Source organism: Artemia franciscana, chromosome 6 (assembly GCF_032884065.1).
Source record: "Artemia franciscana chromosome 6, ASM3288406v1, whole genome shotgun sequence".
Taxonomy (NCBI): Eukaryota; Metazoa; Arthropoda; class Branchiopoda; order Anostraca; family Artemiidae; genus Artemia; species Artemia franciscana.
In genome coordinates this window covers 4358317-4373650 of record NC_088868.1, presented here as the reverse complement: position 1 = coordinate 4373650, position 15334 = coordinate 4358317, and the positions used below count along the sequence as shown (strand labels likewise).

General features: G+C 36.3%; 2 protein-coding genes across 8 annotated transcripts in view; both read right to left on the bottom strand.

Annotated features, from left to right (window-relative positions):
• LOC136027933 (E3 ubiquitin-protein ligase DTX4-like) overlaps positions 1 to 15334 on the bottom strand; it is a 161156-nt gene that overhangs the window by 71817 nt on the left and 74005 nt on the right. For 2 of the 4 annotated variants that reach the window (XM_065705390.1, XM_065705396.1), the window contains exon 1: positions 3203 to 3280. The exons of 1 other annotated variant lie outside the window; for it this stretch is intronic. The gene's annotated coding sequence lies outside the window, so the exon portion shown is untranslated. Of the gene's footprint in view, positions 1 to 3171; positions 3281 to 15334 lie in introns of those variants that run through there. One more of the 4 variants, XM_065705391.1, reaches the window with a different exon arrangement.
• LOC136027932 (zinc finger protein 235-like) overlaps positions 7259 to 15334 on the bottom strand; it is a 56844-nt gene continuing 48768 nt past the window's right edge. For all 4 annotated transcript variants that reach the window (XM_065705386.1, XM_065705389.1, XM_065705385.1 and 1 more), the window contains one exon: positions 7259 to 12492. In XM_065705386.1, the coding sequence (XP_065561458.1) occupies positions 11333 to 12492 (1160 nt within the window). In that variant the 3' untranslated portion in view covers positions 7259 to 11332. The remainder of the gene's footprint in view (positions 12493 to 15334) is intronic.

Below are 15334 nucleotides of genomic sequence, written 5' to 3'. Positions count from 1 at the left end.
AATATTTCGCCCATTTTTTCTTTCTTAAATCAATTATAGGAAGCAAAGAGGATAGTAACAAATATTACAAGGTTGTACTATTGCAGTACAACCTCATACATAATGGTTATTACCTAATAAAGGCCTAACCCCGCCCCACAAACCAAGAACAAAAATGAGCTTAAACAAACTCTTTTTCCTGGATAAAATCCAATGTTAATAAAATCCTATTCAAGAGTAGTAGCTGTTAGTCATCTCCAATAAAACAGTATTTAGAAATTATGAAAATAATCTTTCAAGATTTCCTAAAAAGAGCCTGGAATACCTCAAAAATAGGTCCAATTCAACAATAGTACAACTGATCATTGAAGAGTAAAAACCTAGAAATCCAGGTTTGTAGCCCCCTGTTCAATGCATTCATTATGACCCTACCTTTTTATTGCTACTAGGACCATTGCTGCCTATCTTTATTAATCTTTCAAGAGGTATTCTCACTACAAATGCATGACATCAGTTTTTTTTTTCCACTTTTTCACCAGTAGCATGTCCCATGAAATAGGTCCCCAGATGGTGGCTCAAAACCTGATCTGATAAAGAGTGCAAAAGACTGATCTGATAAAGCACACTCTATAGGCTCTCTTTTAGCTTCACTGTTTGTAATATTTTTTCATGCTCAAAAACAAAGTAAGCTTCACATATGCCCTTCAAAAGATTCTGTTTACAGTGTGGATGAAGTGCATCAGTTATTATGTACATAACTTTCTTCACACTCATCAACATCCTGGGCAGTAGCTTATCAAAGAATATGGCTTCAAAGACATAAATGATTCTGTCACTTTAAGCTGCAGACACAGACGGTTGCAAGGACTTGAGTACTCATATGATGTATACTTAGAATGCAATATCTTTGTAGTGAAACACCTCAAGAGTTTTGCTTCCATTGCAAGCTGATGGCTCTTCTAATGAGGACTGTTGCCTAGCAGAACTGAATAATCGTAAATACAATGGATTAAAGAATGGATAAAAGACAATGGACATAAACTGCAACCTGTTTCTAGTGCGCATCCAACAAAGCAGGCTGATTCATGGCGTAAAAGTCTTTGTGGCAACTAAAATAATTCCTGCATATTTTGTAGTAAAAAGAAAATTCATCATCACCAATCCAACACCATCTGTTTATTTTTCTGCCACTCCTGCCTGCTCTAGTTAGCCAGCTGAACAACAAAGCTTTCAGTTACTCATTGTCTTTCCTAAATATACTTGGGAGACCTGAAAGACAAGCAGGCTGAAACACACCAGGAAAAACATTACAATTTTGACATCTGAACATTTCATGAATGGTACTCCTCTCACTCATCCTGCAATTAGTTTATTGATTTTACAACAATTAATAGATACTTTGGCAACAGACGAAGTTCCCACTGATTTTTTTGCTTCTTTCTGAACTGCAACAACATAGCCAAGAGACTAGTGCAACCACATTTGTGGAGAAGCAATATTATCTAAAGAGGGTCTTTCAAATAGATCATGCTTCATTTTTCAAATATACCATACTCCCAAATTGGGACTTTCAGGGAGTTTTGGCATAAAAAGGGACAATAAGTGACTTCTAAGGACTAATTTCGAGCCCTGACAACCCAAACAAGGACTCCTTGGCAGCAAAAATTTATGAGGTAAGCCCAACACCTGTTGAAGCCCTTTAAACCCACATGGCACAGGTTGGGATGCTGAACATGTCCTTCAGAATATATTCCCCACATTAAAGAAAGAAGACAAAGGAAAATACTATGGCCCTTGCTGTGGCAAACTTGAGTCAAAAAGGGTATCCCAGTAAAAATAGTTGAGCTAAAGAGAACCTACAATAAGAATACCTGAAGTAGCATATGAATACATGGAAAATTGCCGAATATGTCTGGAATCACTAATGTTTTTTCAGCAATATTAGCATTCCTAGCATTGAATATGCTGATAATGGTACTTTCCTCACTGACTTCAACCAGAGAGCAAAATCAGACAACATGTCTGAGACACAAATAAACTGATTTTCAACTTAGGACAGACACATGATTGTTTCAGACCCCTCTCTAGTAACAAAGTAAACCACTCTAAGTAAAAAAAAAAGAGCAACATGCCTAAATAAATGCCACAAACTCAGTATACACAACATATATGCCATTGGGACCCTTCAGCTCTGCTTTTATTCACTGTGAACCTCTCCATTTTCCCAAAGAAAGAGTAGAAAACAAAGATAATTCCTTTGGAGATTGCTTCTTTCATGGTCAAATTGCATTATCATCACCACAAATTCTAAATGAATTGGTTTGACTTATATATATATATATATATATATATATATATATATATATATATATATATATATATATATATATATATATATATAGGGCTGCCCCAGAAAAGAAACTCTAGTCAGGCCCAATACCAGCCCTGGCAAACAGTAGCCTATGCTTTGTAAAACTTGTTTATTAGCTTCACAAAATTGCTCAACACAAAGATTAAAAAAAAAAAAAAAATCATATTTGATTTGGGTGTTGATTTTCTTAACTCTCTATTCCAAAATGTAGGAATAAATCCCTTTTCCACCAATTACACCCTTGATGGCCTGTGAGCAAGCTAAAATTAGGCCTAGTAGGCTATTGTTCACAGATAGTACAGCAATCATCATAAGTTTAAGGAAGGCTTACAACACATTCTTCAATTTCAAAATACCTCCCAAGGGGTCATTGAGTCTTTAGATACATTACTTAGAACTTTAACAAGCCTACCAAACACAACAAAGCCTACCCTCTTAGACAGATAAAACCCCCTTAGATAGAGTTTTACACAGTTGAGGGGGCTAATAATTTAGTCATGGGTTACATGAAGAGTATTAGCCTATTTTTGTTTTTAACTGTCTTTATTTGGCAGAAAGAAAAAAGTGAAGATGGATAAGGCATAAAACAGTGCATCCCTACAAAATTGTACTTTTGTAATACAGTTTAGTTCAGGGACACCTGACCCTGGTTGGGAAGGGTCTGGGATACAACTGTAACTGGTGATTTTTATGTTTAGAAAGGAAAATTCCATGGCAGGCTATGGTCTTTGTTTCTTTCTTGGCTATACTGTAAATTCACTGATGGGCTTATATTATGGCTTCATATAATAGACCATTTAATATTTTAATTTTTAACATACTTGAATCTATTTAAGAAGACGAAAAACAAACCAAAGGCTATTCGAAGCAAATCAAACTCAGAGCATATACGCGTGTTATAGTTTTAAATATGCTGCGGGAATTCACAGCTTAGATACCAATATACAGTTATGAAAACTCGATTTTTTTCACAGTGAGCGGTAGCGATACTAGTGGCTGGAAACAGGAAAGTGGTATTGCTATCTAATTGGTAACAGGAAACTGGTAGGCTATTGGTATCTAAGCTGTTTATACAACAAAACAAAAATTGCATTCCCGCCTATGGTCTTGTAGTACAATCTACGTGTCAGAGCGTGGGCTTGGAGGAGGCGCCAAGTCAAGAGCTCTGTACCAAAAGCTTCTCATGGGCAATATAGGAGTTTTCATAAATGTATTGGTATCTAAGCTGTGCGGGAACTCTTAATTAAAGCATTCCCAAAAATGGAACCAAGAGCAGTTTTCTAGCGAAAATTTGCTAAAAGTGCAGTTTAAGAAAAATGCAAAACTTTCAGCCTTCAAAACTATTGTTTCGTTCTACAAACCTGAAAAAAGAATTGGGGAAATATATCATTGTTCATATTATTGACTAACCAATAAAGCACGAGATGGTTGGCCCCCAGCCCCCCATTGTACTTCTTGGCTGATGGGCCATGAAACCGAGATCAGCACCGCCGGTCTGGACCTTAAAGATCTAGTGACGTCTTACTTACTTACTTTTACTTACCAATAAAGTGAACATACCACTTGATGCCTTTTTATCCTCATTTACAATATAATAATCGTTTCTATTGCAAATTCAAATGTAAGTATTTTTTGAGCTCTTAAAAAATGGCGAATTTTAAATTAAAGTATGAGTTATCGGTTGTTTTAGACAAAACAATACTATGTTTTGTTAGCGCCATTTTTTCGGTTGTTTTCGACAAAATAATACTACATTTTCTCAGTGCCAAAATTATTTATAGTTAGGTTAGGTTAAAAAGTGCTTAAATTTGCGACAGAAACGATTATGATATTCGTAAATAGCATAAAAAAGGCATTGAGGGGTATGTTCTAAATATTGGCAAGGCAATGATATTAACAGTGATATATTTACCAAGAATTAAGTGTTCTCATTCCCATAAATTTGAGGAATATAAAAACTTCAACTACACCAAATTTTTTATCACTGAATTGTATGCAAATGTTCCCTTAGCCAATGTTATTCATTCTATACTATGCTGGTTCACTTTATTAAACGTCTAATTAGCCTCTAACTAAAGTAAATCCCTTTTTGTTTTTTTTCCTGCTAAACATAGAGAGTGAAATAGAAAGATAAGTACTGTGACATATGACAGTGGGTTATCTTGATTTACCGTCTAACTAAAACAACTTACTTATCTAGCCAACACCCCGTTATAGCCCTAGAACTTCCCCCGCATATCGTCAAAAGACATCTCCATCAGCTGAATGTCATTTAGTTTCTCAAATGCTTTATATTTCTCAAACTGATTCTCAACATTCCATGTCCACCTTATTTCTCTACTTACCATCTGATCAACGTGGCCACTTGTTCTACAATTATTTGATAGCTACAGTAAGAGTGCACTAACATATTTTGGCACCATTAGACCATTAGGACCATTCCTAAAAACAGTTTGGAACACTGTTCTCGAAGACAAGATCAGCAAAAATATATATAAATCCGCAGGACCGAAGTTTAACTGAATAGATGTTTTCTCATTTGATCATTTTATTGAATAACATTCAGCAAACGTTTTTTGGCAATTATTTGAATTTCCGTTTTCAAGTATTGAATTTCCAGATACGAATATTAGGCATAACGGTGGCAACATGTCGATTTAAAAAAATGAAAATAAAATTAAAAAATAATTTCCACGAAAGTATTTAAGAAAAAAAATGAAGTAGTAACAAAATCGTAAAGGAGCAGAAATTAACAAAACTTTAGGGAGTCAAACTTCAGACACAGATTCCTGCAACTTATTGTAGTACAACTCTACTGTTATGACTTAAAAAGGCCAAAATGTGCTTAGCACTAAAGGATGCAGCATTTTTATTACAAAATGATTCTAAAATTAAGTTTGTTTTTCATGCATAGGGAAAATTCCTTTTTAACTATAAAAAAGGGACATAAGGAAAGCTCCAACTTTGTAGCCTGGCTTCAACTTTCACTGTTTACCAAGTACTTTCGATACGATTCCTGTGCCTTAGCCAAGAAGAGAGAAAATAAAACAGCAAACTCAACAGAAATCCATAATAATAATAGCTCGTAAAAAGTGGTAAATTAGTAAATCAGTGGGAAAATACTCGTTTTCAGACTCAATTTTTTTATTCATTGTCCTAAAGTTTTTCTTTTAAGAAGGTTTTATTATTTTAAAAACAAATTTTAGGTGGTCTTGGAATGGTCACGTTTCTTAAAAATACACAATACTGATTTAAAAATTATTTCAGCTTCAAAAAGATACAACTTGCGAGAATAACTTTAGTCAGTCCTTCTGACATCACGCCAAAATTATCTATTACCCTCTGATAGAGCTATTCGAGTTTTCAATTCATCAAGCCAACCTGGGTTCCAACTTTGTTTTGAAATTAAAAGTTTTCCGCCCTTTTTCACTTTCTCCAAGTAAACTAAAACTGGTAATACAGCACAAAAAAGATCCAAATCAAACTATTACTCTGGTAACATAATTAAGCAAAACAATTCGAAACATATTACTTTCTGCTTTCTACAAGAGTGATTGGTTGAAGCCACTCAGTAGTACATGCTTTCTTTTCTTGTCAAAGAAAAGATGGAAAGCTAATATTCTTTTTATTTTATAACTGAAGAGGTTAATTAACTTATATATATTAAAATATATCAGTTAGCTATATTCACTCATAAATATTGAGTTCAAATTATAAAGGAAATACGCACAGCGAATTCAAATAATTTTGGCTTTTATGGTATAATTTTTTATAATCATTTTATGGTATTATTATTATTAACTTATTTAATGCTTTTGGATTCACCTGCCTAAAGATTTGATAAGAAAAAGACCCTACAAATAACTACTAACTGTGGGAAATTTCTAGCATATAAAATATCAATGGTGTCATGGGCTTAGATGGGGAGTTTTCAGGTAGAAAAATCAGCAAGGAAGAGAGGAGGAAAAACCTCAATTTATTGTTTCTGAATCTAAGATCAAATTTCTTTTAGAGTTCTTTCGCTGGAAATTAGCCCCTCTTAGCTACAAACAGGTTTAAAAAGAGATTTTCTATTAATCTGCAATGCTAAAATCTAGACTAAAATGACTTGGACTTTATCGTCTTTATAAATTAAAAAAACCGTAAGAAAATCTTGTTTTTATTCAGTTTGAAAACGTCTGGCCAACCGATCAAAACATAACATTTTTTCTTTTCAAATATTTTGCTTTGGGAATTTGGCACCAAAGACCAATAGTCAGGTCCTTCAATCTGATGGAAAATAAAATTCATAAGAATGTAGAGAAGGCTAACACTCCTAAGACTACCATAGGCACTGAAATAGCACTGACTAGGTAAAGAATGGTATGACTTCAATGTGTTGGTTCAATTTTTCCTCAGCCCACTCCCCACCAGTGACTGTTGTAAGATCTTAGAAGGATATCACTTGGCCGAAAATGGACAGTTGTAGGCCCCTTTTTAAAAGTCAAAGTAACAAGAGAGGAACCAGCCCCAACCCAGTTTTCACAAATGCCCTCCCACAACTCCCAAAAACATTCAAACATAACTTTTAAATTACCTTTTTGTTCAAGTTAATCGTAAGAGCCCGTAGCTACACCTCCAGGGTTGGCAAGATCCTTTAAAGCCTCAGGGACAAGAGCCATAGACTATGCAAATTCCCCATTGTTTTTTTATAGTGTATGTGACACATATTGGAATGGTATTAATGAAATACCCGATAGGGAAGCTTAGGGGGGATAGCATTCTCTGATCCTAAACTGAAAGAAACAATGTGAATGCACGGGATTTGCCTGTAACATGAGAGATAAGATTCTAGTTCTGAAAAATTGCTACAAGCCCAGGCGGATCAGATTCACACCTTACAGACAAAGGGCACAAAAAAAGCAACCATAAGTCAGAAGAAAATTTATCAAAATTTTGAAAATAATATGTGAAAACTCGCCGAATTAAAAAGCGTTAAACTGAATAAAAAACACACAAGGACAATTTAATCTCGTGATTAAAACTACCAAACACAATTTAGTAAAAATAAACTAAAACGGAAGCTAAACATTTGCGAATAAACAATAAATAATTGTAAGGTAAAAAAGGAGAGACTCACTTATTTAATATGTTTACTATAGACGGGACAAAAGTTCTTCTATATCATTTAGCGGACAATACGATTGGGGGTAACAAGAAGAATTTTGTTGAAACAGACCAAGGGAGGCAAGGCCGAAGGGAAAAAAAGTAATCAGGGAAAAAGGAATTTCTCCGAAGGTTAGGGAGGGCGTTGTTGGTAAAATGCAAAGAAAATGTTGTTCTCCTTTCTTTGAGGATGACTTGATTGGCTTTCCGACGAAAAGAGACATAAAGGACTTAACCTTCATTGAAAATAATTCTTAGGCACTTTTTGTGGACTGCCTCCATCCTTTCTGACAAATTGGAAATACCGGGATGCCAAACCGGACAGGCGTAGTCAAGGTTTGGGCATAAAAATGAATGGTGAACTCTCAAGTAATGCGATTTAGGATATTTTTAATTTTTTAAGGAGGGGAAATGATGTATTTACGAGTTTCAAAATAGGTTAGTATGATAATCCCATTTTGAGTCGCTTGAAATGGTAAGACTCAGTAATTTCATAGGAGTAACTGACATTTCAGGGACGGCTTAGGGTATTAAGTTTAAATCTAGGACAGAAAGGCGCAATCTGAATTATCAAAAGGGCGTATCTGCCATATTTCAAGAACGGCTGACGGTATAGAGTTGAAACTTCCAGGAAACGTTGAGGAGGGTAGAAAAGTAATTCAAAAGACACCATGTCCAAACTTTCAAGGAGTGTTGCAAATAACGCTAAAAAAATTCAATGAAAAACCTGCATCCAGGTCGTTAAATGGGCGTATTTTCAGCGTCTTAAGATTGGTAGGTTATAACTTGAAAGTTTCAGGAAATACTAAGAGGGATGTTCATGTGACTCAAAAGATACGAATGATTCGAAAAAAAAAGAACGAATAGGAACACTAAGTGGAAACTTCCAACGTATGCTTAGGGGAATGTTGAACTAAACCAGACGATACTTTGACCTTTGATGTTGTAAAAACGGCATTTCTGCAATAACCAAGAACAGTTAAGGGTATGAAGTTGAAATCTTCATGGCATGCAAAACAAAATCATAATGTGCATCGAGATTGTCAAAAAGGGGTATTTTCCACATCTTAGGAACGGCTGAGTGTATTATGTTAAAATTTTCAGGAGATACTAATATTAATGTAAGGACACCATATACAGCCAAGTTGTCAAAAGGTAGGATCTACAATACATCAAATGTGTCAGTGTGGGTATCAAATACATGTATCAATTAATTAAGTACTTAATTTACTGCGTAAATTAGGTAAGAACTTTCAGGAATATCATGGGACAGGCTGTTAAACTAAATCACAAGATACTAAGCGCAAAGGGTCAATCTGCAAATACTCAAAAATAGCTAATGACAATAAGTTAAAATTTTTCACAGCATGTTAAGTGGGATACTGAACTAACTTAAAAAGCTCTAATTGCATTTGGGTTAGCTTGGTTGTATCTCATGAATGGCTAAGAGCATTGAGCTGAAGATTATAGAGAAAATTGAAGCGAATGTCAAAGTAAATCAAAAGAAAATATGTGCATCCAGTTTGTCAAAAGAGACATCTGCAATATCTCAGGAGCAAATAATGATATTGGGTTGAAATTTTTAGGGGATAGCGACTTGGACCAAAAGGCATGTTGTGTATCCAGGGTTTGGAAGGGTATATCAACGAATTCCTAGAAACGGCTAAGCGTCTTAAAGTGAAGTTTTTTATGGAACAGATAATGGCATTAAGTTACAGAATTCAAGGAAGGTTGAGGGCAGTTTCATTTTGTAACAAAATGAAAAGGCACTATGTACATTCTGGTTGTCAAAAGTGGACCAGCAATATCTTAAAAACGGCTAAAAGTTTAAGTTGAAACTTTCAAAGAGCTGTGGGGATATTGAACCACATTCCTACACTGTATGTATCTTTGTTGCTAAAGGAGTATGTTTGTAATATCTCAAGAATGGCTAAAGATATAAATTGAAACTTCCGCAGATGGTTGAGGGGTTTTTAACTAAATTGAAAGACACTATGTGCTTCCACGTTGCTTTAAAGTCGAATATGCGATATCTTATGATCGTCTAAGGAAACAGATTTTAAAATTCCAGGAAATGTTGGGTAGTTAATATTGAAATTAAAGCTAAATTGGGTTAAAAAACACTATGTGCATCCACAATGTCCAAAGGGCGTGTTTGCAATCTAAAAATTTGGTGAAGGATTACATTTCTGGCGTAAGGATCCCAGTTGAAACTTTATGTTACTGAGGGATCAAGTAGACTTGAAGTTTTTATTTGATATGAGAGGAAGAGGGGATGGGCTTATAAAGGGAAATAGATTTTTATAGAAAAAGTCCTTCAGCAGGTTCTTAGTGCGAAACATTTATTTTTTAGGCTGATCTGTTTAGAATCTAGGTAAGATTCTTATAGAAAGGGTGGTCGTATTAACTTCGGAGGGGCTCACTGGATTGATAATTACACATTCTAGAACCCTTTTTGAGATTCAACTTGATCGAAGGGCGGAAATTCCCCCCCTCACACCTCGTATTTTAAAAAAATTCATCTGGTAGAAATTTTGATATTACCATTTGTTGTCGTATTAACTTTAAAAAAAGGCTCACTCGATCGGAATTTGACAGGGCCTTTTTCAATAGTCAAAAGTGATTGGAGGGCAGCATGCCCCCCAAGCTCAGCAGTTTCCGAAACGCATCTAATTAAAATTTTAAGGTAACCACATTGTTCAACTTAGTTGAAAGGTCTGAAAATTGTTTCGTAGGGGATAAAGCCCCCCCCCCCCCAAATCCCTAAGCGTAAAAGTGATAAGTTATTCTCGAGGGCAAGTAAGGTTTTATGGAAAATGGCTGTATAATCTCCAGAAGGGGCTCATTTAATTGGAAATCAGATGTTTAGTTCCCTTCTTGAGAGTCAAACTGATCGGGGGCACCCCTCCCTACGTTTTATTTTCTACAAATGCATCCGACAAAAATTTTGAGATAGCCATTTGTTCAAAATTAGTCCAAAAATCATATAATAAGGTCTTTAGGGTGGACAAAATCCCCTAGAGTCAGAAGATAAGGGTTGTAATTTATGCCCAAGCGGTATATAAGGTTTTTATGGAAGGGGTGATTGTGTGAACTTTAAAAGAGGCTCATTTGATTTGAAATGTATAGTTATAGTTCCCTTTTAAAAGTCAAACATGATGGAGAGCAGCTAGCCCCCCTCCCTCTAGCCAGTGGGGAAAGGTTGTAAGTTATGCCCAGTGCATATAATGTTTTTATGGAACGGGTAGTTGTATAAACTTTGGATCGAATGGAGCTCATTTGATTAGAAGTTTTAGTGTATTTTTAAGAGTCAAAAGTGAATGAAGGGAAATCGATCCCCCCCCCACTCAAGCCTGTAATTCCACAAAAAAAATCAGAACGAAATTTCAAGAGAGCTATTTTGTTCAGCATTGTTGAAAGGTCTAGTGCTAGGGATGTCAACCTCCCAACTGTCTTCAGGACAAAGACCATAAGTAAGCCAATTCGTTCGTTGTTTACACATAGTATATGTTATTGAGAAAGGTATACATGTTTGAACTCTGCTTTTCAAAAAGACGAAGGGTATTCAGGTGAGCCTTTCAAGAATGTTGGGGGGAGTATTGAACTAAAACACCGGTTTCTCACCGGTATGAAAGGCCTGTTCAAAGAGACCCGTTCAGAAAAGCATTTTTATATACATCGCATTTAAACGGTTTCTCACCAGTATGAATTCTTTGATGTGTGTTCAAACTTGCAGCGCAAAAAAACGTCTTGTCACATACATCGCATTTAAACGGTTTCTCACCTGAATGCACTCTTTGGTGTTGGTTCAAATTCGAAGACTGAGCAAAGGTGTTCTTACACATTACACTTGAATGGTTTTTCACCCGTATGCATTCCTTGGTGTGTTTTCAAATGTGAAGGTTGAGAAAAGGTCTTGTCACATACGTCAAATTTAAACGGTTTCTCACTAGTATGAATTCTTTGATGTGTTTTCAAATTGTCAGCGCGAGAAAACGACTTGTCACATACATCGCATTTAAACGATTTCTCACCGGTATGAACTCTTTGGTGCCTGTTCAAAGAGCTCTGTTCAGAAAAGCGTTTTTTACATACACCACATTTAAACGGTTTCTCACCGGTATGAATATTTTGATGTGTGTTCAAAATTGCAGCGCAAGAAAACGTCTTGTCACATACATCGCATTTAAACGGTGTCTCACCGGTATGAACTCTTTGGTGCCTGTTCAAATACCACTGTTCAGAAAAGCGTTTTTTACATACATCGCATTTAAAAGGCTTTTCTCCTGAATGTACCCTTTGGTGCTGTTTCAAATGCTGCTTTTGAGAAAATATTTTGTCACATACGTCACACTTAAACGGTTTCTCACCGGTATGAATTCTTTGATGTGTTTTCAAATTTGCAGCAAAAGAAAACGTCTGGTCACATACATCGCATTTAAACGGTTTCTCACCCGAATGCACTCTTTGGTGCAGGTTCAAATTCGATGAATAAGAAAAGGTTTTATTACAAACTTTACACTTAAATGGTTTTTCACGCGTATGCATTCTTTGATGTGTTTTCAAATTTACAGGTTGAGAAAAGGTCTTGTCACATGCATCGCATTTAAACGGTTTCTCACCGGTATGAACTCTTTGGTGTCTGTTCAAATTGCCCTGTTTAGAAAAGCGTTTTTTACATACAGCGCATTTAAAAGACTTTTCTCCTGAATGCACCCTTTGGTGCTGTTTCAAATGCCGTTTTTGAGAAAATATTTTGTCACATATCTCACACTTAAATGATTTTTTCTCTTTATGAGTTCTTTGATATCTTCCCAATTTTCTATTCTTGCCACTTTGCATGCAACTTTTCAAACCAGTTTTCTGATTTCCTAAGCTTTTTCCTTCAGATTCCAATGCACATTCGCTTGAGAAACCACTCGTAGATGGATTCTTTGAAACAAATAGTGACGTAATTTCCTGCAAGTGCGTTCCAGACACGTGTGGTAAAAAGTGACCTATAATATAAAAGTCTATAGAGTAAAAAAAAACGAATAAAACAAAAAAATCAAAACAAAAAAAAACAAAAAAAGGACCTTTCAATATGTCTCAAAAGTCTACAGAGAAAACAAACACAAATAAAACAAAATTTCATACCTCAATAAACCGAAAACAAAAAATTAATCTTTCAATATGTTTTAGAAATCTACAGATAAAACAGTATATCTTTCGCTCTCTTTTGACAATTTATTTTATTTTTGATTCCTCTTCTCTCCCTCGTGGTGATACTAATTTCAGCTTTTAAAATTAGTTATTCTAATGCAATGAAAAATGCTGATGACTGCAAAGAAAAAGCTTAAACTTGGCTTCTGGAACCTGAAAACCATGTCCCAATACTCAAAGAAGGAACAAGTCATAAAGCAGGTGATTCAATATAAAATTGATATCCGAGCTCTTCTTGAAGTACGACGGACGGGTATGGGACAAAAACGAATAGGCAAAGATCATATTATTCAATATAGGTGCACCAATACGACAAGAGATTAAGGAGTGACCGTTCTGCCCACAAATGTTCCTGTCAAAGCTGTAAGTTTGACCCCAATATTATCACGACTAAAAACGGCTAGATTCCTCGGTTCCCACGCGAAACTGTCCCTAGTAGAATGTAATACCCCCACGAATGAAGCATCCACAAAGTATAAGAAGAGTATTGATGAATCTGAATCCTGAATCCTATAAGCTTAGTTCCAGAGGCAACCAAGAGGAAGAAGAAGTAGAGGCAGGCCGTGCAATACGCTGAGGCGTACTTATCAGACGAACTTGCGAAGCCTAAAGGCTTCTCTTAAACCAGAATGAGAAGATGCTCTTGCTGTGGGGCACATGAGGGATGACTGGCGGCATCTTTCGGATGCCCTGGGCTCTTCTGGTGACGAAGGAGGATGTAAGGTCTAGGGTAAGGTAATGCAACTAAAGAGCAAAAATGAAACCCTAAAGAGCTTATATGGAACTTGTGACAAGGTCAAAAGAGCCAAGAGCTCATATGGTATGAGCTTTCGCAAAATTCTAAGAACCAATAGATTGCTTTAAAAGGAAAATCAGAAGCTTAATGCCGGTCGGGATTTAAAATAAGAGCTTTGAGTCACGAAGTCCTTCTAATATATCAAAATTTATTAAGATCTGATCGCCCACTCGTAAGTTAAAAAATCATCAATTTTTCAAATTTTTCCTCTCCCTTCAGCCCCCAGATGGTTGAATCGAGGAAAACGACTTTATCAAGTCAATTTGTGCAGCTCCCTGACACGCCTACCAATTTTCATCGTCCTAGCACGTCCAGCAGCGCCAAACTCACCAAAGCACTGAACGCCACCACCTAACTCCACCAAAGAGAGCGGATCCAGTCCGATCATGTCAATCACGTATCTACGACATTTATAAGCGTTTTCCAAGATTTCTGGTTTCCCCTCCAACTCCCCCCAATGTCAAAAGATCTGGTCGGGATTTGAAATAAGAGCTCTGAGACATGAGTTCCTTCTAAATATCAAATTTCATTAAGATCCGGTCCCCCGTTCTTAAGTTAAAAATACCTCAATTTTTTTGATTTTTCCATATTAACAACCCCCAGCTCCCTCAAAGAGAACGGATCCGTACCGATTATGTCAATCTCGTATCTATAACTTGTGCATATTCTTCCCGTCAAGTTTCATCCCGATCTCTCCACTCTAAGGGTTTTCCAAGATTTCCGGTTTCCAATATTTGTGTTTCCCCCATCCAAACCTCTATGTCCCCGGATCCGATTCGAATTGAAAACAGAGCATCTGAGACATAAGATTCTTCTATATATCAAGTTTCATTAAGATCCAATCACTCATTCGTAAGATGTTCCGATTTTCACGTTTTCCAAGAATTTCGGGTTCCCCCTCCAACTCCCTTCAATGTCACCAAATCTGGTCAAGATTTAAAATGAGAGTTCTAAAGCACAAGATCCTTTTAGATAACACATTTCATTAATATCTGATCACCCGTTCGTAAGTTACAAATACCTTATTTTTTTATTTTTTCCGAATTACTCCTCCCCCCATCTCCAACAAAGATAGCGGATCCGGTTAGTTATGTCAGTCACCTATCTTGGACTTGTGCTTATTCTTTCCACCAAGTTTCATCCTGATCTCTCCCCTTTAAGTGTTTTCCAAGATCCCCCCCCCCTTAATCACACTGGATCCGGTCGGGATTTAATATAAGAGATCTGAGTTTCAAGGTCCTTCTAAATATGAAATTTCATTCAGATACGATCACTCCTTTGTAAGTCAAAAATACCTCATTTTTTCTAATTTTTTAGAATTCACCCCCCCCCCCCCGACTCCCCATAGGGAGAGCATATCCGTTCCGGTTATGTCAATCCCGAATCTAGGAGTTGTGCTTATTTTTCCCACCAAGTTTCATCCCGATCCCTCCATTCTATGTGTTTTCCAAGATTTTAGGTTTCGAAACCCCCCCCCCCTTCACCAGATTCGGCCGGGATTTAAAATAAAAGCTCTGAGACACGATATTCTTCTAAACATCAAAATTCATTAAGATCTGATCACTCCTTGGTAAGTTAAAAATACCTCATTTATTTTTATTTTTCAGAATTAGCCCTCCTCCCCCAATAAGAGTGGATCCGTTCGGGTTATTTCAATCACGTGTCTAGGACTTACGAATATTTTTACCACCAAGTTTCATCCCGATCCCTCCACTCTAAGCGTTTTTCAAGATTTTAGCCCCCCCCCAACTTCCCCCAATGTCACCGGATCCCATCGAGATTTGAAAGAAGAGCTCTGAGACACGATACCCTTCCACAAATCAAATATCGTTAAGACCTGA